The sequence below is a fragment of the Nycticebus coucang genome, chromosome 7, assembly GCF_027406575.1.
Source record: "Nycticebus coucang isolate mNycCou1 chromosome 7, mNycCou1.pri, whole genome shotgun sequence".
In the NCBI taxonomy this organism is placed as follows: domain Eukaryota; kingdom Metazoa; phylum Chordata; class Mammalia; order Primates; family Lorisidae; genus Nycticebus; species Nycticebus coucang.
The window spans coordinates 5130057-5153752 of NC_069786.1; the positions used below are offsets into that span (position 1 = coordinate 5130057).

Below are 23696 nucleotides of genomic sequence, written 5' to 3' on the forward strand. Positions count from 1 at the left end.
ATTTTCCATTGTACCTCCCTAATTCTGTTATAGTTTAGACACTTTTTCTCTCAAGAGCTTCAGATAAGGACTAATACTCATCAGAATGCAAATTTACAAAGAACCTGATATAACCCTTGACTTTGATGTACAAAGAAATTTAATTAACATACTTGGCTCTTTTATTTTTTATATGTCTTCTATAATTTCCAATTCTGTCTAAATTCACTATGAAGGGCCAGGACAACATTTACACTGTTCTTTGGTTTCAAAATTTGAAGTATATTTCATTAAGATTTGCAGAGAGTTTGATATGATCATTTGAGTATTTGTACCTTCTCTGATGGCTCAGGGTTCCCTGGGACTAATTTCACAGAGTGGGTATGGATGGGCCACTGCTTCCAGAAATGTCCTTTCTATAGTTGGGCATTGTGGCAGGCGCCTGTGGTCCCCGCTACTCAGGAGGCTGAGGCAAGAGAATCGCCTAAGCCCCCGAGTTGGAGGTTGCTGTGAGCTGTGATGCCACGGCACTCTACCAAGGGTAGTGAGACTCTGTCTCTTAAAAAAAAGAAAAAAGAAATCTCCTTTCTACATCTCAGGCTTCATCATCTTCATGTTTTAGAGCACCCTTCTTTTTTGTGTGTTTTTAATTGATATATCATTGTGGTATATATTTTTGGGGTCCATGTGGTATTCTGATACATGTAATAAATAATGATCAAGTCAGGGCAACTGGGATATCCCTCACCTCAAACTTTTACATTTTGTTTGTGTTCCTCTAGCTATTTTGAAACATAGAATACATGATCATTTCTTCTAATTTCCCTTCGTACTCTTGAATACTAGAACTTCTTCCAGCTGTCCCCTTCACCAACCATCCCCTGCTCCTCTTCCTTTCTCTTAGCTTCTAGTAACCACCAATCTACTCTCTTCCTCCTTAAGGTCAACTCCTTTCGGTCCCACAAAAGACTGAGCATGTGTGACATTTGTCTTTCTGTGCCTGACTTATCTCACTTAATGTCCTCTAGTTCCATCCACGTGGCTGCAAATGACAAGACTTCATCCTTGCTCATGGCTGAATGATACTCCCGGGTGGTGCACAGCGAGTTCTCTGTCTGTCATCCACTGATGGACACCCGGGTGATCCCACACCGTGGCCGTGTGAGTACCCTGCAGTGAACACAGGGGTGCACACGACTCTTCCACATACTGATTTCATTTCTCTTAGGCATTTACCCAGCAGTGGGCATATACTCATGTGCTGGGTCACATGGCAAATCTATTTTTAGTTTTCTGAGGGACTCCATGCTGCTCACCACGACGGCTGTCCTAACGCACATTCCCACCAACCCTCTACGAGTGTCGCCTTTCTTTGCACCTTTTCCAGCATTTGTTATTTAATTCATTAATTAATTTTTTTTTTGTAGAGACAGAGTCTCACTTTATTGCCCTTGGTAGAGTGCCGTGGTGTCACACAGCTCACAGCAACCTCCAACTCCTTCTTAGGTGATTCTCTTGCCTCAGCCTCCCGAGTAGCTGGGACAATAGGCACCCGCCACAACGTCCGGCTATTTTTGTTGCAGTTTGGCCGGGGCCAGGTTTGAACCCACCACCATCGGTATATGGGGCCTGGGCCCTGGCCACTGAGCCACAGGCGCCGCCCTAATTAATTTTTGAGTCAGAGTCTCACTTTGTTGCTGTCCGTAGAATGCCATGGTGTCACATCTCACAGCAACCTCAGATTCCGGGGCTCAAGCGATTCTCTTGCCTCACCCTCCCTAGTAGTTGGGACTGTAAGTGGCTGCCACAATGCCTGGCTTTTTTTAGAGATGGGGGTTTCGCTCTTGCTCTGGCTGGTTTTGAACTCACGAACTCAAGCAATCCACACGTCGCGGCCTCCCAGAGTGCTAGGATTACAGGCATAAGCCACCAAGTGCCTGGCCTCCTTTGTTACTTTTGTCCTTTGGTGAGTGGCCATTGTAGCTGAGGTAAGATAATATCTCATCGTGGTTTTGATTTTCATTTAGTGATGTGAGCATTTTTTTCATAGGCTGTGGCCTTATGTATCTCTACTTTTGAGAAATGTCTATTGAGACCTTTGCCTGTTATTGAGTGGAGTTTCTTATATATTTGGGTTATTAGTCCCTTGTTGGATGGATACTTTGCAAATATCTTCTCCCATTCTGTGTACAGATATTTACCTAAAATGTTTAAAATGTGTAAGACGTAAGATAACCTCGAATATGTCTTCACGGATAATTGCTTCCTAAGCTGTCAGCATGCATTTCTTTTCATGGTGCAGTTTCCCTGTGGTAATTTAGTTGCTGGGATGTTAGAGACCTCTTCATGGGCACTTACTTTGTCCTTAGCAGGATGCCTAGTCAGTTGGTGGCCTGCATCAGCCTGATCCACACAGGAGACCCTCCCTTGGTCTGCATGTCCAGCCAGACGTCTGGAAGCAGCGGGTGTTCCATCAGGCCACACAGACACATCGATCCCCGAAGCTGTGCGCACAACAATCTGCTCTGCTCAGAACATTGCCATGAATTCTGATTCTTCATTCTGTAACCCTCTCTGCTGATCTAAGACAGCCTGGGCCAGCCTGGAGGAGCCAGGCAGCTTTTCTTTGGTCCTCCTCACCTCCTGTACTGAACACCTGTTCTCCTGGGCTCTTTGTAATCTGCTTTTCCCTGTGTGAAAGCTTACTGTGACTGGACTTCATCCCTACCCAGAGATCCTCTTGTTTCAGTGGCAAAGATGGCCTGGGAAACCCAAGGCCTTTCCTCGGCTCCCAACACTTGCGTTAATATGACTTATGAGCCTGTTGGTGCCTTGCTCATTTTGTCTGTGAGAGGAGGGCTCGGATGAGCAAATCACTAATGCTCTTCCCAGCTAGTCTGTGGGTCTGCCCAGGTGGACACCTTTAGATTATTAGCTGCCTCGGGAGGTGGTGTTTAGGACAAAGAACTTTCCAACATCCACTGTTCAAAAGATCCCATCTCTACGTGGGCTCCCTCATTGAGTTTAACATCTCCACGGATTATCAAATAAGATGTTTATAGCTTTGGAATTATTTATTTCAGAAAATATACTAATTTTTTGTTTCACTTTATGCTATTTACCCATTTGGTTTATCATAATTCATACAAAAGTCCCCATACACTACTCCAGTGAGATTTTTATTTACAGATGAATAATAGCAAACCTGTTGGGTCTTCTATTAACCACAGAGGAGAGAATGAATCCAGATTCACTCAGTCAGTTCGGTGAACTGTGTTATAAAATTATCGTTTAGGCAAAAATTACTTCATGTTATGAAAATTTCAATATTCAGAGCTCAGAGTTTTGGTCTAATTAGTCATTTAATTAAATCTTTATTTTTAAAAGTGCCGTAACCAACCACCCTGTATCTGCTCCTAAAATTAGGACATAACAAAGATATTTGTACCAGAATGTTTAGCGCAGCCCAATTCATAATAGCTAAGTCATGGAAAAAGCCCAAGTGCCCATCGATCCACGAATGGATTAATAAATTGTGGTATATGTATACCATGGAATACTATGCAGCCTTAAAGAAAGATGGAGACTTTACCTCTTTCATGTTTACATGGATGGAGCTGGAACATATTCTTCTTAGTAAAGTATCCCAAGAATGGAAGAAAAAATACCCAATGTACACAGCCCTACTATGAAACTAATTTGGGACTCTCACATGAAAGCTATAACCCAGCTACAACTTAACAATAGGGAGAAGTGGGAAAGGGGGGGGTGGGTAGAGGGAGGGGAATTGGTGGGATCACACCTGTGGTGCATATTACAGGGGTATTTGCGAAACTTGGTAAATGTAGAATGTAAATGTTTTGGCACAGTAACTGAGATAACGCCGGAAAGGCTATGTTAACCACTGTGATAAAAATGTGTCAAATGGTTTATGAAGTGAGTGTATGATGCCCCATAATCATATCATTGTATACAGTTATGATTTAATAAAATAAATAAATAAATAAAAAATAAATAAATAAATAAAATTAGGACCAGCGCTGAAGTTCCATTACCTCTTAAACATGGTTAGGGAACTACCTGGATTGGCGTTCTGCTAGTTTTATGTGCAAAGCTAAAACAAGATATATAACAAGTGTTCTGTCATCTTTGTCCACAAAAAGATGAAGAGATCTGGGCAAGTTAAGAAATAAAATTAAGGGCGGCACCTGTGGCTCAAGGAGTAGGGCGCCGGTCCCATATGCCGGAGGTGCTGGGTTCAAACCCAGCCCCGGCCAAAAACCACAAAAAAAAAAAAATAGAAATAAAATTAAGACAATAACGACAAGAAGCGAGGGCCTCATGCTGTGCTCTCTGGGCTGGGGGCTGGCCGCAGTGCGACCCCGCTCGGCGAGTGACTGGCAATGGAGAAGAACGTGCCTGGGCATGATTAGTCACCAGGCGTCCGAGGAATAAGGGGTGCACAGGACACCCAGCTCCGCAGCTGAGGGCAACCAAATGACTCTCTGTGACTTTAGGGGCTGTGCTTTCCCCAAGTCGCCAGTAGGAGGGCCAGTATCCCTCCGTGGTAAGGCTGCCCTTCTTTCCCACCTTCTCTCTTTCCCTCCCAGTTCTTGTTTGCAGAGAGCTTGGTGCCAAATACTGTGTCAGGCACTGTTGCTGGGTAATAAATATATCAAATATGCTCAGTGTATCCTGGACCCGAATGTTCCCAGTGAGAGCAGAGGTGTAAGGGAGAGCTTTAGGAAGACACAGGGGCATCCTATCCTGTCCCTAAGTCCTTGGAGACTGGCTGAGCCCAGGGTACTCTGGGGTCAGGTAGCCCAGATACCTCTCCCAGTCTCCCAGCCCTGCCGGCAGGTGTAGAGGGTGATGCTGAAGGAGGTCTCTGCAGAGGAGCAAGAGCAAGGGGCCTGCTCCCAGCCCTATGTCTTTGTTCGTGCCCTTGAATCTCCCCTTAGCACCCACCCACCTGCCAGGCCAAATCCCAGCATCCTCCAGGGCCAGCACAATGCCAGCCCCTCCAGTGCTTGTTCAGTTGCCCAGTTGAAAGCATCCTTCAGACTCCTGAGCTCTCCTGTGTGTTACCTTCACTTCGCTGATTACACTTCATATTTTCCATTTCCTGCAAATAGGTTTGTCCTGGTCTTATTTCTCCCAACCTAAGGTTATATCTTACTCATTTTTATAACAATTTTGCTTATTGGAGAGTGGCTTACTCATAGTAAAAAAAAAAAAAAAAAGGTAAAAAAAAAAACCCAAAGACACCAAACAGGTATTTAGGGAAATATAATTTAGGGGCAGCAGGAATCCACGTCCCATGGTGTCTTGCTGAAAAAAACACTATGTCTTCCAGATGCCTATAATAAGGCAGGTAAAACTTAAACACCATATATCCTAAGATCATGGACTGTTACTGTTGTTTTGTGTCCTTATATGTCATCAAATTCAACTTCATGTGTAGTACTTTCATGGCACAATTCATAGAGTTTTCTTTTTTTTTTTTTGGTAGAGACAGAGTCTCACTTTATGGCCCTTGGTAGAGTGCCGTGGCCTCACAAAGCTCACAGCAACCTCCAACTCCTAGGCTTAAGCGATTCTCTTGCCTCAGCCTCCCGAGTAGCTGGGACTACAGGCATAGAGTTTTCTTAAACATTCCCAGTGACAGAAAAGAGTGACTTATCATGACAGAGCTTCTGCTCCACCCCTCACATCCTGGGGTGAGGGCAGAAGTGTGTGTTTATCACTGAAGGATTCTCTCTGGAACACAAAAGTGGCCACAGCTACATGGGTAGAAAGAAAGCAACACAGGGAAGAAAGTGCCCGTAAAGGAATGATTTGATTTCATGGCCTCACACAATGTTGTGGAAAGCGCAGCCTTTGACCTCAGATAGCTCTGCCACTGAGTCTTGACTCCCCTGCTGTACTCTCCTGCTGTGATCTGGGGCAATATATTAATCTGCCAAAGTCCCAGTTTCTTTATTTTTATAATGGTGACAATAATGTCTATCTATTACGTTAGGATGAGCATTTAAGAGGCATGTAAGGCACTTGCCTGGCATATAATAAATGTTCAGTAAGTACTGATGATGAGGTTTCTTTTTTCTAAAGCTGTCTCTGTAAAAGCTATAATCCTTGAACAAAATAACTCAATTGGAAGTATATGCTAAATTGATACGGCAAATATTGCTGTGTGTGAACTTATTAACATGGCAAGTTAATTGCAGGGAGGCCAGAACTTTCTGAATGTGTCCTGAGTGGTACAAATTCAAATGCCGATAGAATAAAATTGTATAGACATTTTATGGGGCTAAGACATGAAAAATATTACCTCTTTCTGAAATTTTTCCCCCTGTCTCTTTCTTCCTTTTCAAAGGTACTTTATTGAGGAATCACATGATACACAGAATATTTGACTCATCACCATTCAGATCTCACAGTCTGTCCAGCCCCTGAAGACAGGGATTGCCCCTGCAGTGGGATTTTCTCTTTGGCACAGAAAACTGGAGCAGACTATTCAAGGCTAACTTAAATTTTGTGTTAACCTCCACAATTCAGTTTTTCTGTGTTTTATCTTTGTGATAAAGTTTATAAATCCCTTTTATAATGAAGATGGTCCTCCGGTATATGGGGCCAGTGCCCTACTCCTTTGAGCCACAGGCACCGCCCCTGAAAAGGAGTGATTTTTAAATATTAAAATGATGGTCACTTGCTTCATTAAATGTACCCTACATAGATGGTAAACGCAAACAAATGCTACGTGCACAATTTGGAGATGGCTACACCGACATCACCAGCCACGTGCAGAGCTGAGGGTTGCATGGGATGTGTTACCATGGCAACACCTTCTCCCAAATACTCCGACCCATGTAAGGAATATGTGAAATTAGATGATTAAGAGAGAAATGTGGAGGAACAGCTTGGGTCTGTTAAAGGTAATGTCACCCTTTCTTCCTAGGTTACCACCCCAAGTTATAACATCTAAAAAATCAACACACCCATATGTTTCCAGAGGGTTTAGGTTCTCACAGTGGATGTAATTTCATCGTTGCCTGTCCCTTTCTAGGATTACTGGCAGACTCCCATTCGGCCAGTCATCTAGAAATGGAATGTCAGGGTTGAATTCCCAAGGGTATCAGCTTTGCTTATGAAATTCAGGATGCATGAGTGTACAAGGGAATTCATGGGAAAAGAAAAAAATACTTTAAAAAGAGCATGTTTTGTCAAGTTAAGACATTGCGTAATACCTCTGTGAAATTGTATTTTGTTAAAGACAAGCATTGGTTCTAAGCATTTTGCAATTATATTCTTGGCATTTTTGGTCTGTGAACAGACAGACTGTATTAGCTTAGAAATCGCACACAGCCACTTGCGAAAGAAGCTGCTTCTCAATAGCTGGTGGGTTTCTCCAGGTGAACAGGAGAGAGGAGGATGCAGGTGCTGCCCCTTTCCACAGAACGAGGCAGAGACCTACAGAGCCCGGAAGGCTCTCAGTGAGGAAATCACAGGATTCTACCCACCCCAGGGAGGGGAGGGCCAGGCAGGCCACCAGGCAGCTAACCGGCTGACTGTTACTTATCTTCAACTTTTCTTTGGCATAACGTCAAGGCATTTTCTTATAATCAGTGGACAGTAATAATTCTAGAAAATAAACAGAATGCTCCAAACGAAGTTACTTCCAGATTTTAAGAGAACTGTTAAGTGGAATATGAGGTAAACGATGCTACCAAGAAAACTGATAGAATAATCGATCTTACAGCCAACTTCTCTAAGAAGACAGAACATGCAAGTAAACGGAACCCCCTCAACACTGCAGCAACTGTTTTTCTTTTCATGTACTTCTATCTTGTGTTATAATTGGTTGGCATATGGTAGAAAGCACATTTATTTCATTCACTAAAATACCAAAGGAATTTTCCCCATTAATATTGACATTTGCTCATTTCTTTCACTGAAAAACCACCAGTGTATAAATGGCCCTGGAGAAAAGAAAAAAAGCTGAGCTCTTACTTTCCTCCGAGAGATCATTCTCCTCCGCCTCTCTTTCCATCTCTTTGCACCAGCCTTCCATCCTCTTGGTCTCCGTGTGCAGCAGTTTCAAAAACCATGAGCCGTCCCTGCGGCAGGGAGACATCCTGCCGGTCTCCACCGTCTCCAGGGATGGCTCCAGCCAGGGGTCAGGTGGGGGCAGGCTTGACGTGTCCACGGGGGCTCTGTACTCTTCCCGGTAGCTGAAGAGGCCCTGGGTCCGTACAGTCCGCACTGCCCCATATTGGGTGGGCGTGCTGGGTTCCGAGTGCCGCTGGAAGGAAGAGCCAAACTGGAGGCCTTTGTCCTCTGTGGCGATGTGTCCTGGAAACCCCTCCAGCTCCAGGTCAGCCTGGACTCCTGCTGTGACGCTGTTGGAACGTTTAAAACGCCCGTGTCTGGAAGGAGGGAAAGGAGACAGATGGTGGCCTTTCTGAGATAGCTGTGCAATGAAATCCTGAGTACAGCATCTGAGCCTGCACAATCTAACAGCTCAGAGGAAAGATCATTTGGTTTTGCAAATAATTAAACTTGAACATCTACTTAAGTCTTAATGCCTAAAGAATGCCCAGTTAAGATTGAAGTTTATTGCTCAGCATGGTGGCTCATGCCTGTAATCCCAGAATTTTGGGAGGCTGGGGAGAGAGGATCACTTGAGTCCAGGAGTTTGAGACCAGCCTGGGCAATATAGTGAGACCTCTTCTCTACAAATAATAAAAAATAATTTAAAAAGGTTTATGTTTATTGCATGGTACAAAGGAAGTTAATGTGTTTCATAAAATCACTATCAGTGAGTGGCTACTTCCTTTCAGAAATACGCTACGAATTTATACAACTTCCATTTCACTGCATATACCGAGGGTGCCAAAAAAAGGAATACACATTTTAAGAAAGGAAAAAATAGTGTATTAAAATTGTACTACTCAGCTGGGCATGGTGGCTCATGCCTGTAATCCCAGCACTCTGAGAGGCCGAGGTGGGTGGATTGCCTGCGCTCAGGAGTTTAAGACCAGCCTGAACCAAAGCGAGTCCCCCATCTCCAAAATAGCCTGGTGGAGTGGCGGGCGCCTGTAGTCCCAGTTACGTGGGAGGCTGAAGCAAGAGGATCGCTTGAGCCCAATAGTTTGAGGTTGCTGTGAGCTGTGATGCCACGATACTCTACTGAGGGTGACAAGGTGAGGCTCTGTCTCAAAACAAAACAAACACAAAACACCCTGTAATACTCAAGTCACATTAACTTCCGTAAGTTAAGAGAACAAGATATAATATGCGAGAGAACAAACATTATCAGTGTATGTCGAGTATGACAATTTAACATGGCTTTTCCTTTCTTACACGTTTTTGGCACCCTTTACATGCACAGTGATGGCCAGTGTAGGCTCTTCCCATCGGTAACATCTGCACCTGATGAGGTTCACTGGTTCCCACATCACATCTCAGGACCCGAGCTTCTCCACTGACCTGGATGACTTCGTATCGTCCCCATTAACTCTTGGAGGCAGACGAAAGAGCCAAATTCTGACCTCCCAAGATGTTTTAAAAGCATTCTCACTCTGTTATGTTAATGTCACCTGCTTTCCCTCGGTAATGACTGAAATGACTGGTAGGAGGGAGCCGCTATTGCTAGTGAGGACTCCACATGTGGCCTGTGTCACTTATGTGTGTGATACGTGTGTCTCTGTGCGTAATGTGTGTGTCTGTGTAGTGTGTCTCTGTGTCTCTGAGTGTGACACAACACGTGTCTGCACATCCCGGGGTACCACAGCCCCACGTGGGCTCTGCACTGAGGGAACCACAGGCTCACACACTGATGTAACCACTTGTTTCCCTTCGTGAGGGAGCGGGAAGAGTCGGATCCCAGGCTGGGACAGAAGGCAGCAAGCCCGGCCTCCCAGGGGCTTGGAGATGCCCGGGTTCTGACTGGTCTGTCTGGAACGAGGAAAGCCTTTAGCCCGGGTCTGAACGCTGACATTAAGGCTTCACAGGTGGGCACTGAACGCCTCCCCCACGAGGGGTCACCCAGTGCTACACCTGTCAGAAGCTCACGGTGGCTCACCAGACAAAGCTCTCACTAAAATTTGTTTAATGAAACTGACAATATACACCATTAGAAATACAAATTAAAATAATCTAACACTGCCTTGGACAACTCTGTGTAATTTATATGTTGAGGTAATTCTTTCAAAGTGTAGCCGTTTCCTGGCACAGCTAAAGCTCCAACCTGTTTCATTCTCTTCCCCGTTCCTTTTGGGTCTCACGTCATGAGGTGAGAGACACATCTCCCCACCTTCAGCCCGGCTTTCTTTCTCTGCATGGGGCTGTGACTTCCAGGCTGTCAGCCACTCTGCTCTCCCAGGTGGTAAATTACTTCAGGAAGAATTATTTCCTTGTATCTTGCAAAAATAAGACTTCGGCAAATGTTAATTCATACTTGAATGCTACACATTGAAAAGTATAAATACACGACCCTGTTTCCACAAATGGCGTGCATTATTGACGGCTGGCATGATCTAGACGGAGGTTCGAGACCAGGTTTTTGACAACTAGCTCTCGCTTGGGGACCATCTCCTGGTCTGGGGGCGCTGACTTACCTCTTTTCATCGTCCACCTGTATGCCCACTGAGTGGTACTCCCGAAGGCCTCGGCTCTCTGTGTCAGAATCAGTAGCTGTTTCCACCTGATTCAACACAGAACATCTTATTTTAGAACTGAAACCTGGGGCCTGGGCAAAGGACTGTTTTTTGTGTTTGTTGTTCACTTTCTGTAATTAATTATGCATTTGTGTAATTAATGCAGAGATGCACTTGACCCAGTAAAATCACAAAGAAGGAAGTGTATTCATATTGGTGTAATTACAGTGGTACCGTGTTTCATCATATTTGACATAACTACTTGAACTTAGCACTGCACTTTGGTCTTTTAAATGTATGCAAATAAAATTGCTCAGCTCATCTCAGGCAAAAAAATAGGCTTTGTTGGAGTGCATTATTACAGGACTTAAAAGCTCTTATCACACCCTACAGTGAAAAAAGTGAATACAGCATGAACCAAACATGGCTAACGACAACAAATAAGCAGTTTGATAGAATGATACTGATGTCTGCATCCACATACAGAAAGACACAGAAAGAAATGTAAGCATTTATCAGACACATCGAGGCTTCTCTCCAACTGTAGCTACACGGAACTGGTTCACGTCTGCTAAGAGGGATGCTGCCAGGTGATGACAGATCAGGACAGAAATCACGTTTCCTGCCGAGAATCTTCATTGTGGCTGTATTTGCCTAAAAGTTTCCACAAACCCACAAAGCCTTTTAATGATCATGAGCCATGTAACGTAACACCAGGGAATTCTAGCACAGTGCATTTTCCATGAAAAAAATCCCACCAAAGACTCCGTATGAAAAGTCCGTAAAACCAAAGGTCACTTGCCATACATATTATTCCAGGTAATGAACCATCCCTTTTCCCACAAAAATATTACCTATCGTCTCAAAAGGACGCTTGCCCCCAACCTGAAATGTCATAACTAAGTCATAAAAGGCATCTTTTCCTAAAAATACTGCTGATTGCTACAAGGCTAAGGTGCAGCCCCTCAGCAAACTATGCTGACACTGTCTGCCGGGTTGTGATGTGTGACTGCCCCAGGGCTGAGCCTGCATCCACCAGGGCTGACTCCAAGTGGCAGCTAAGAAAGCCCAGACACTCACGGCCGATGCTCCCCTTTGTGTGACCACGCGCTAGGCACCCTGCTAAGAGGGTTACGAACTTTACCGCATGTAATCCACACAACAGCCCTGCTGGTGTTTCTAGCCACGTTAAACAGCTGGGAAGCAGAGAAGGTGAGTCACTTGCGCAGGGGTGCCCAGCGTACTGGGGCAGAGCCAGGGCTCCTGCCTGGGCCTCCCTGCTGGTGGAGCAGGTGCCACAAAACAGAGGTGGCCACGTGAAGGCCCCGGTGCTCTCGGCCAGCCGTGGAGCCGTGAGAATAGTCAGAGAGGTAGCCTGTCTTATTGGAGTAATTCTGAAGGCAGATTTACAGATGCTGCACCTCATCTGTGCTGCGGGTTGTCAAGCCCAAAGAAGAAACACAGACGTACAGAGGAAGGATGTTCTTGAGTGAGAGTCCTCACCTCCCTGCCAGGAGTCACCACGCCTCTCTCTAGTTTTAAGTGGGTTCTGTTTTTAGTAGGCTTTACCTATCAGGGCATGAAAATTATGGTTATTATACACAAAAGGATCGTAATAAAATTAATAGATTTAAATTTCCACGTTAGGACACACGCACCTTCTTGTGTTTTCATTGCATACTATTCCACTTTGCGTGGTACATGCATAAACTAATTTATTCAATCAGGTTTCAATGGAGAGGTAATTGGGTTATTTCTAGTTTTCCGGTATGATATTGTGGACAATGTTGCTAAGAACACATGTCTGTACTTGTGTGCACCTGTGAACTTTTGTCAAAATAGTCATATGAGATGTGGTTTCTGGTCAAAGGCATTGCACTTTATATTTTGGTAAATATTCTCAAGTCTGACAGATGTATGGCATGGGTGAAATCAGTTCAAAGTGTATGTTTAACGAGATTTTATAATGAAGGGTATGCTCATTTTCATCATAAAAATGTTGAGAGCGTGTGTCTCCTTTATTCTCCTAGGAATCTGACCCGAGGAAATGATATTAAATTCTGACAAATGCTGAGTGTTCATCCTGGCAGTATTAATAAGGTGAAACAGGGTAAAATGGTGGTATAATAAAGTGGGAGAATATTAACCCAGTAAGTTATGACTATTCATGACACAGAATACTGGGCGGTTGGTTATTTGAAATAGTGGCTCTGAAGGTCACACATGAACAATGTTCATGGTACGGTGTAGACTAACAGGTGCGTGGATGCTAAAATTACAACACATGGACACAGACACACACATACTCCCACATACACAGAGGGACCACGTAAGTGGCTAAAAAGTTCAATAAAATACACAAAAGGGTGTTTTTTTCATCTTTTCTCCAGTCTACACATTTCCTCTAATACAGTTTCATTGTTTTCAAAATGAATTAGAGAAATACAGCTTTGGGGGCCAGTCAGACTCTGCTACTTGCTGGCCACGAGACTCTTAGGAAATTCTCTTAAATTTTGTTAAATCTGGGCTTCCTTGGCCCCAAAATGAGGGTCCCATCAAACACCTCACTGGATCAATGTAGAAAGCTGTGTGGGGCCCGATGCAGGCGCACCTGTGCACAGCAAGGGTCAATGTTCATCATCTACCTCAGTCTTTACTCAGGTGAGTAATAGGCATTCTAGGTTAAATCAATACGTATTTGGTAAATTTTACAGATTTTGCCGTAGTTGTCATATAAAAATCTCCTAACAAAAGTGAAGTTCTCTCTCGGTGGGTGGTGGGTCCGGGGGTGGGGTGGCTGCTGACATCAGGTGTGGCCAGGAGGAGCCAGTGCTGGTCAGCACCAGCGGCCCCGGGAGCAGAGGCTGCACCTGATCAGGAGGATAAGTGTGAGCAAGCCGAGTTCTGGGGGTGGGGGTGGGGGGTGGAGGAGGAAATGAAAAAGGGTCTTTTCCTAAAGAAGTTCTGGTCTGGCCAGGATTGTAAGTGGATTTTAAAAGTTCTGGGAAATACACATGTATATTAACTTCCACAGGGTCCCCTGCTCATCAGACCACTGTTGTCTGAGAAGAAAAAGAAGGGTCAGCAAAGCTCCGGTGTCCCCGCAGGCTGGGTGAGGGCACATGCAGGGCCTGCCAGGCCCCAGCTTTCTGTGAGGAGCCTGAGAACCAGCGTCCTAGGCTGGCGCTGGCGCTGCTCCCTGTGTGTCCTGCGGTCCCCAGCCTGGAATCTCCATGCCACCAGCGCCCTTCACTGCTCCAGCCTGGCCTCAGGTGCAGAGTGGCAAGGCTCCCACACAATGTCCTCTTTCCCTTGCGCCCCATTCTTAGCCTAGGGGCTGCAGTGAGGAAGGACAGACTGACTGGCCTGGGGAGTTCAGCGGATGCTCAGAACTCAGAGCACAGGCTTCCTGGGTTGGCCCTTCATCCACACGGCCTGGGAAGGCCGGAGGGCTCCTGAACGTGGGCTGGGAGCAGGAAAGTTGTCAATGGAGTCACACACACACACTTTCCTTCATATGTGTGTGTGTGTTTCTGGTCAAAGGCATTGCATTGCACTTGTGAGCCGGGGACACGGAGGCCTGTCCTGGGCCTCTCATCTGTTTGGTGATTTCACTTTGTACGAAGATAACATGGCACCAGAGATCACTGATCTCAATATAAAGTGCAATGCCTTTGACCAGAAACACACACACACACATACACACACACGAAGGAACGACTACAAAACCGAAACAAACACAAGGAAAATTGCTAAATGGGCCCATCGCAATAAGGAAGGTCGGGGTGAGGCCAGTCACGGCTCCAGCTCAGGCGGACACGCGAGGAGGTAAGGGGACGTGGCTGATGCTGACAGACGGGCCTCAGTGTGTGTTCTGCCATGAGAGCCAATCTCAAGCCTCAGTCCCTGCTGCCTGAGGCCCAGGGGCGTTGCAGCTCTGAGCTACACCAGGTCCCTAGGAGGTGTGGCCAAGCTAGACCAACTCACGGGGCATCTGGGCAGTCACACCCCAGCAGCTGTAGTTCACATGGGGGGGTCCCTGAGGGCGAGGTTGGCTGCCTGAATGCTGCTCAGCCTGAGAACATCTGCCGGGGCCCACACGGCAGGACTCCCCTGCCTGGCAGGCGGCTGTGCACCCTCTGCAAATCACTGACCCTGCCTGAACCTCAGTTTACCCACCCACAGATTGGGCCTGATAACAACCAGCCATTACGGTTCTTATGAGTATTAACTGACACCTGTGGGGAGCCCGGGCCTCTCACCTATACGGAGAAAACATGGCATTGTCTTCCGCTTCCCTCCTAATGCCTGGTGGGGGTTTCATCTGCCTCAAATTCCACTTTCTGTTTCTTCCATCTTTACTCAGCATTGGCTCCCTAAACTCATCCAGCTTTCATTCCATTGACTACTTTTTTCTTGACCCTGGAGACTTCTTGACTGTTTTCCTTCTAGCCTGTCCTTTGGACAATCACAAGGTTTTGAACTCATGTGAGGCTGTGCATTAATTTGCTGCCACAAACAACAAGTGGAACAGTTGCCCATGAGTGTTCCTGAGTCCACATCTGTTCACCAGCCTCGCACCCGGTGCTGACCCCACACGTACCGAGCGCCCTATGTGCCAGGCGCTGTGCTGGGTGCGGTGGGGCCCAGGACAGTGGGTGGGGGTAGGGTTTGGGGCCAGCTGAGCTTTTGAAGGTGAAGTTGGTAGGGGTAGTCCGCAGGGGGACAAGGTTTGCTATTGGCAGAGGGCTGGGGCGGAAGGTGGGAGGCCTGACCATGGGGTGGCAGGAAGCTGGAATCAGCAGGATGACCTGATTTTATGGGTTTCTGGAAATAGGTCCCCAGGCCTTTCAGATAAAGACATGGACACTTTCCCCCAGTCAGGCTGGGACACAGCAGGCAAAGAAGCCAGGAACACCTTGTCTGGGTAGTTCGGGGACCTCTCAAGTCTTTATCAGACGTGACTCTAGAGCCAGAGAGATGGGCACATGCCCCAGGGCCTGTGCACTGGTGCTGGGCCTCGGCCAGTCCTGGGCTGTGGGCAGGAGAGCCCTCCATGTCCTCATCTCTGTGGGGTTGGTGGACGGCAGGGGCCCCTGAAACAGGACAGAGCACCCAGCAGAGCGCCTGGCATATAGCGTCAGGACAGACGGGACAAGAGCAGTCGAATGAGTTATTCGAAAAAGGGAGAGAAAATAAAATTCATGCGTACTTGGCTTTGGAGCATATTTGGTACTTACATCTGACCTTGGGTATGGCTGATGCTCTGGGAATTCAGAATCCTAAACAAAACAATGAAGCCACAGTGTGGAGACCTGGCTCAGAGGACCTGGGCCGGCAGCGGTCTCCCCTGCTCTCCGCCCACTGTGCCCCCCTTGCCAGCACCAGGATAGCCTGGCTCTCATTGCACTGGGTGCCCTCCACCCGTGGCTGGCACTATGGCGACTAAGCATCTGATCTTCAAGACTCCCCCGAGCACAGGCTGAAGAAAGGAAGCTGGAGGTGAGCCGTGTTGGCCGAGGCCCTGGCTGCACCCCCTGCTTCACCAGGTCCACAGACCTGGAAGGGCAGAGTCGCCTGACACAAGTCCAACCTCCCCTGCCATGCCAGTTTGCCAAAGTCACTTGGAAGGGATGTGCGGGGGGATGGGGGGGGAGAAGTGAGGCACAGATGGAAACCAGCCCGGCTTTCTGTTGGCAGGTGGGGAACTGCACTACCAAATCCATGTCCTGGGTAGACATTTGGGCCTAGGTGGGGGCAGGTCAACCCTCTGTGGTCTGAACCCTTGGATACAATGTCTGTGACCACAGGTGAACACCCCAGCCCATGGAGAGGGGCCTGTACACGCTCATGCTCGAAATACTGCGAGTGTCCCCCAGTATGCACAGAGAGAACTTTCTGTTCTTTTTACCTTTTTATTCCCAATGAATTTTTTCCCCCATTCAACTGGCCACAAGGTGGTAAAGCTTTGAAAAAATCACATTCAACAAAACCCTACTCCTTTTAAGCATCAAAATAATCTTATCTCCACACTCTCTAAGGAGACATTGGCCCTTAGAAAAAGTACAAGCTGCGGTGGGCTCATTCAGCGTGAGTCCTGGGTCTACTCCAGCCCCACACTGGGACCCAGGTCATCTTGGGAGGGGGGGTCACCTGCCTGCCTACTGCATTTGCAACTGGCTACACGAACGTGTGGCCTTGCAGAGGGTCTTGGCTAAGGATAAGGAGTTTTGGCTTCTTCTAGGCTATGTGCAGCTGGGAGCTGCCCAGGGCCAGGTGGCAGGGGCGGCTACCTGAATCCCGATGGAGGGGCGGCAGCTCTTGAGAAGCTCCTCGGCCTTGGATGCCAGGATGGCCTTGTCTCTGGTCCGCACCGAGCTGCTCTGGCTGTCGGAGGCGTGGCGCTGGGCAGCGGCTGTTTCCAGGGCGAGGTTCATGGCCTTGGTGCTGTCCAGACTGTCCGTGGAGTTGTAGAGGCCACGGCTGTCCTGGGGCCATGGTGACATCCTCTGGGCGCGGCTGTCCTGGTAGGCATCCTGGGTGGACTCCGTGCTGCTCTGGGCCGTCACTGAGATCAGGGGCTTGGAGGTGGTCCGAGGAGGGACGGGAGGGGGTGTTTTTTTGTAGTTTGTGTAGGAGACAGCTGGGGGAGAGAGAAACCCCAAGTCAGCGAGCTCGCTCTCCCCCTCCACACCTGGTCTGCAGCGTCGGCACCAAACACCCCGCGGTCCATCCAGCAAGTCTCTTCCTAGGTGTCCAGCCTGAGAAAATAATGTGAAATGTGAGGAAAGTGAAATTGTCTATGTAGATATATTTGTAACAGTGAAGAATTATGAAAACAGCAGATAATCCAGCAATAGAAACATGACTAAGCATGTCTCAGGCGTGTCTCAGTAGGACAGGACACAGCTGCCCTGTGGTTTCTGTGTGTGGCACAGCGTCATGGGAAATTCACACTGATCATGCTGAGTTTTGGCTCAAAGGGGTAGGGCACCAGCCCCATATGCCGGAGGTGGCGGGTTCAAACCCAGCCCCAGCCAAACACTGCAAAAAAAAAAAAAAAAAAAGCACACAGTATACCCCACTACATGCGGGTGAGGATGGAGCATGCTTGTGATTAAAAAACCTGGGCCTGGATGGCCTGGCGCCTATAGCACAGTGGTTATGGTGCTGGCCACATGCACTGAGGCTGGCGGGTTTGAACCCTGCCTGGGCCTGCTAAACAACAATGACAACTGCAACAAAAAAATAGCCGGGCATTGCAGCAGGTGCCTATAGTCCCAGCTGCTTGGGAAGCTGAGACAAGAAACTTGTTTAAATCCAAGAGTTTTGAGGTTGCTGTGAGCTGTGATGCCACAGCACTCTACCAAGGGTGACATAGTGAGACTCTGTCTCAAAAAAAAAAAAAAAAAAGTAAAAAGTAAAAACCCTGGGCCAGGGGAGAGACAGGCAGTACATAGGATGTTAGTCACAGTTCTCCTTGAGTGACAACGTGGAAATTGCCCTTCTGCTTGACTGTATTTTCTAAAAATCATTATAATGAATAGCTATCATTTTGTAATAGAGAAAATACATAATATCAGAAAATTATTGGCTTCCCCATAAGTATAGGCTCAGTGGCACCAGTTGTAGAGGATCCCCTGTGACGGGGCACTGGAGTGAGTCCCTGACAGTCTGGGTTCCCTACTGAGCCTGCTCTGCACACCAGGCACCACTGGCTCGGTGGCACATCAGCCAGCGAAGAAAAATAAATGCACCTGGAGATGGAAATGATATGAAATGTCTTTTAGAACCTACCACATATTCATTAAATATATTTGCCATGGCTCAGAATCTCACTTATAGAAAGAACTACTCCCAACACTCTTTGAATAGGAGCTGGTTTTCCATTACAGTGATGGTTTTTCTTTACCAGAGGAGGGACCAACAAAGGTGCTTCTTGAAGAGAATCCTGGCTCTTGAAGAGAATTACAGTGTGAGGCAAACAAATCCCACGTAGCAGGGAGTGGGGCACAGCCACCTGATGGGCTTGTGCAGGTATTGTCTGTGAGGACAGACTGTGCCCCGAGCCCTGCTGGCCTGGGCTGACGTGGTAGTACCATCTTCAGGAATCTGGGATCGTCTGAGAGTGGCCAGAGTGGTCAGCATACCGAGGGCGCAGGCCCCAGATCTGGTGCCCCCAGGGGCTGGGACCCACGATGCCTGGGCAGGAGCCACTGGGGAACTTGCCCACAAGGCCTGAGCAGCCACAGCCTGATCTGATTTTCAGCTTGCCTGGGAGGGCAGTGAGTGACCAGCCAGGAGAAGTATTGTGAGATGGGTTCCACCCACTGGGAGTGCATGAGGGGTGTCCCTGGAGCCCAACTGGAGATAGGCCAGGCTGGCAGCAGGACCCCGGGCTTCCTTCAAACTTTGACCACTTCTCAGCAGCGCCAGGTGACAATCCATGTGTTCCAATGCCGGGGCTTTACTGGGGAACCTCAAGTTCCCCAAGGCCTCCCAGCGAGGGGTGGTCTGTTCTCTCTCTGCCCCAGGAGGCATCTGGAGATGTCTGGAGACATCTTTGATCATGACACTTGGGGTGGAGGAGAAAGTACTTCCAAACACCCCTACATGTCCCCACACCAGTGTCAACAGAGCCCAGGGTGAGAAACCAAGGTAGACAGATCATTTTGTCTTTCTGGGTGGGGCCCATCTGGCTGTCCTGCATTCCTCTCGCCCAGGCAGGGGTGGTCCATTTAAAAGTTTAAATTTTATTAAGCCTTTCTTAACAGTGTTTCATAGCACTGAGTCATCAAGGGTGTTAAATGCAGCTTATTCGCATGAATGGGAGAGAAAGCTGGTCAATGTGTGAAGCGAGCTCATTGATAAAGAGTTTTTCTATGACAGTGTTGGAAAGTAAGCGTTCGTTTTCACATTAGCCTATTTGGTGTGGTTCATTTGTGGGAAGCACAGTCTTTATCCCTTAATGACATCTTTAGATTCAGCACAAGGTCCGGGGCAGGACTGTGGCTGGTGGTCTCGACACCATGAGTAGTAAAGCTCCCTCTGCTTTGGTTTTTTTAAGTGGAAATATTGATTCTGAGGAAATGTGTGTCCCAGCAATAGTGGTTGGTGACAATGAAAGCCAACAGAGAAACACAGCACTATAGATTAAAAAGCCACATCTACCTTCTATGTCTTTTCACAATATTGAGATGAGCGTAAAGGTAAGAATAAAAATGCCCAATTCGTTGGGTTTCTGGCTATGTCCTTCTCACGGATGGGCAGTGATGCGTATGCAAACATTACAGTGATGGGTTGGGGGAAAACACTACAGATAGGAAAGGTAATCAATTTGAGACCTCCCCAGAAAATTATGCAAATACACTCAAATTAATCCCCGGTTTGACTCATTAACTATTTTATAGTTGTATGCAAAGGCTGCCTTTTGCCACTGTTCAAAATGACAGATCTTACCAAATGTATTTATGTAAATTAAAAATAAATAAGTCTGAAAATTTGACTGAACAACTTAAATTTCCTTTTCGTATTCAGTATCTTGTACATTAAGAAAAATGACATGAAGTGTTATGACTTATCTCTATAATCACAAGAAAATCAAATATCACATTTTTCACCTTATGTTTGGCGCAGTAAAATTTGAATGCTTAAACTAATTTATTTGTAAAAATGTTGTCGTTGCATGATATGCTTTTCAAACAAATTAATTAAGAAGGAGCAGTTCACCTCTAGGGTACATGAAGAATTTCCTTTACTCATCCCCCCGGTGGTGGGGGGCAGACATAGTCATTCTTTCTGGGGAGTTTATGCTGTTTTCAGATTTGTGTCCAGGCGCCCACTATGTCCTCTTAGAGCCAAAAAATGGAAACCTGGCCTGAGGCAGAGACCCAGAAGATCATTACCGATCAGCTTAGGTGACTCTGGCTTTCATACGTCTTACCGCAGAATTTTAATATCTTGACCCAATCATTGCAATTGTTCAACGTTTGAATGATGATGCCTCTTGTTCAGTGTCTTAAACTCTCCACAGTTGAGCTGTGATTACAGAACTAGTAAAATCGAGGACAATTCCAGACTGTCAGACCAAATCTAAATGGTCACAAAACGGTGTTTACAGATCCCTCCTCCAAAAGGTCCCTGTGAAAGGGACATTTCACATTTCACAGACTTCCCCTCTGGTTCTAGGACAGTTACACATGTTTCTTGCAGTGAGCATACGATGATGTCATTGCGTGATCTTGGAGAAACAATCCTCCGTACGTGTTGTTGAGAGCAGCCCATGGAGGCGCAGGCAGGTGTGCAGGGGTGGCTTAAAACCACTGGCTGTCTCCATCCTCAGGGTAAATGTCGTCAGCAGCTTGAATCTTGGCAGCATCCCTTCATTTCTTCCATCGTTACTAAGTTACCATCTCTATGTTTATGAGACAGAGTTAGAGGAAGGAACAGGACCCAGGAACACGCCCACAGAGCAGGGACAGAGCACTCCAGACTGTAGCTCGGTGGGCCTCAGGGATCTGCACTTCCATGTCTTAGAAAAGGAAATAGAAATTCAAGTGGGTTTAAACATTTCCCTTACATCAGCTCCCCCCACGCAAGATGCTAGAACTGGGACCCTGGTGCTCTCCATTTGATTGTGCTGGTTCCGTTCCCTTGCTCTGGCTGCACAACTTAATCTCCCTCCTCACCGCCAAGTCCAGCACTTTCTCCTTTCAGAGACAGGTCCCTCCAAGCACACTGGAATCCTGGCCCACTGCAGCAAATGGGAGAATCGCCTATCATGTCAAGCAAGAATTATGTCAGATCCAAGTTTCCTAAAAATAAAAGATCAAAACACGTTCGGTGGCAGGAGACATTTTTAAGATTATAGTTTTATGCTTCATGACCCAAATTGTTTAAAGGGACTATTAACTGATGGGCTGAAGACACTTAAGAGGACATGACTGCTTAGCTCCTTAAGTGACAGCAAACCAACAAAAATTATTTTGGGGAAAAGGATGTAATGATGTGTTTCCCTAGTTCATAGGAAGGGTCATGTGGGACCCAGTGATTTTCAGAATATTGCGGCCGTCTGTCATGACAAGGCAGCAGGCCCAGCAGAGGCCCAGGGCACATGCAGCTCACAGAGTCGTCAACAGCAAAATTCTGCTCAAGAGGTTCGAGAGGTTATGTTCTCTGTTTCAGCCGAGTGATGTGGCGTCCCCCCTTCTCTCCTCTGCGCACACTGCCCAGTCATCTGCACACAAAAGGGCGGGCGAGGACATGTGTCATGGTGCCAGCATGCAGCCTCAGTGGGCTGCAAGGTGCCAGGACAAGCAAGCTGAGAGCGACAGACCTCACGGTCACCAGGAGGGCAGAGAGAAGAACCCTGAGAAGACAGGAAAAGGATTTCCTTGTACACAAAGTTTTCTTGGAAACAGCTCACATTTGATGACTTCACAGAGTGCCGGCTGTGGTATTTTGATATGGATCTGCTGTTCGCACAGCCATCCCATGGCCCAGTGGGGAGAAACATGGCAGGTAATTTTCTCCCCATCCCATAGACAGAAAGTGAAGAATGCGGATCTTAGTGGTCGGAGTCAGGGAGGCCCAGCGCCTTCTCTGCTTCCGTGGCACCATAGGGGGAGACGCCTCCCCTGTTGCCCCCTCAGGACCGCAAGCTCTGCCGTCAGCTGAACGCTCGAGGTGAACATCTCAGGATTTCCCAGCCACAGGGTCCAGCTGCCCACCTCTCCATGGGAGGGACGTTGGTACCAATCACTTCTCCTGTGTTTCTCTTCAAAAGCAGCCTCAAGGAACATCTAACGTATAATTTTAATACAAAGAAATAAGTGACCCCTGATGTTTAGAGAATTACACATTTTATAGAAGTTAAAGAAAGAGATTTAGAAATACGCATAGAAATTCCAGGTGTTCAGTTACAGACTTCTCCTGGGTGACTACAGAGGTCGAGGGGATTTGTACTGGAAGGTGTGGGACAGGCATTTGTTACCTATTTTGAATGTAACTCTTTGTCACTTGGGCTCACAGTGGTTCTATATATAATCTTTCGTGTTTTTTTTCTAAATGAGGTTCCTTATAGTAGGACAATAAATCACTTTTAGGTTCCTGGCTAACTGAATAATTTTGCATTTTTTTTCTGTTTTGTTTTTTGAGACAGTCTTACTCAGTTGCCCTGGGTAGAGTGCCATGGCCTCATAGTTCACAGCAACTTTAAAAGTCTGGGCTCAAGAGATCCTCTTGTTTCAACCTCCTGAATAGCCAGGACTATAGGTGCCTATCACAATGCTTGCCTAGTTTATTTATTTATTTTATTTTATTTTATTTATTTTTTATTGTTGGGGATTCATTGAGAGTATAATAAGCCAGGTTACACTGATTGCAATTGTTAGGTAAAGTCCCTCTTGCAATCATGTCTTGCCCCCATAAAGTGTGACACACACGAAGGCCCCACCCCCCTCCCTCCTTCCCTCTTTCTGTTCCCCCCCATAACCATAATTGTCATTAATTGTCCTCATATCAAGATTGAGTACATAGGATTCATGCTTCTTCATTCTTGTGATGCTTTACTAAGAATAATGTCTTCCACGTCCATTCAGGTTAATACGAAGGATGTAAAGTCTCCATTTTTTTTAATGGCTGAATAGTATTCCATGGTATACATATACCACAGCTTGTTAATCCATTCCTGGGTTGGTGGGCATTTAGGCTGTTTCCACATTTTGGCGATTGTAAATTGAGCTGCAATAAACAGTCTAGTACAAGTGTCCTTATGATAAAAGGATTTTTTTCCTTGTGGGTAGATGCCCAGTAATGGGATTGCAGGATCAAATGGGAGGTCTAGCTTGAGCGCTTTGAGGTTTCTCCATACTTTTAGTAGGGACAGGATCTCTCTTTGCTCTGGCTGATCTAGAACTCCTGAGCTCAGGCAATCTGCCCACCGTGGCTTCCCCAAATGCAAGGATAGTGAGCCACTGCACCCAACCAATACTCTTGCATTTTATAACTTAAACTTTAAGTTAAACTTTATAACTTATAACTTAAGTATCAGTTGTCAGT

The 23696-nt window shown here is 46.6% G+C and overlaps 1 protein-coding gene across 4 annotated transcripts in view; it reads right to left on the reverse strand.

Annotated features, from left to right (window-relative positions):
- The window catches only part of DLGAP2 (DLG associated protein 2), a 594688-nt gene that overhangs the window by 12027 nt on the left and 558965 nt on the right, over positions 1-23696 (reverse strand). For 3 of the 4 annotated variants that reach the window (XM_053598120.1, XM_053598122.1, XM_053598121.1), the window contains 4 exons: positions 16931-17280; positions 15878-15919; positions 10599-10684; positions 7990-8405 (listed from right to left, as the gene is read on the reverse strand). In XM_053598120.1, the coding sequence (XP_053454095.1) occupies positions 7990-8405; positions 10599-10684; positions 15878-15919; positions 16931-17280 (894 nt within the window). The remainder of the gene's footprint in view (positions 1-7989; positions 8406-10598; positions 10685-15877; positions 15920-16930; positions 17281-23696) is intronic. The other variant, XM_053598123.1, reaches the window with a different exon arrangement.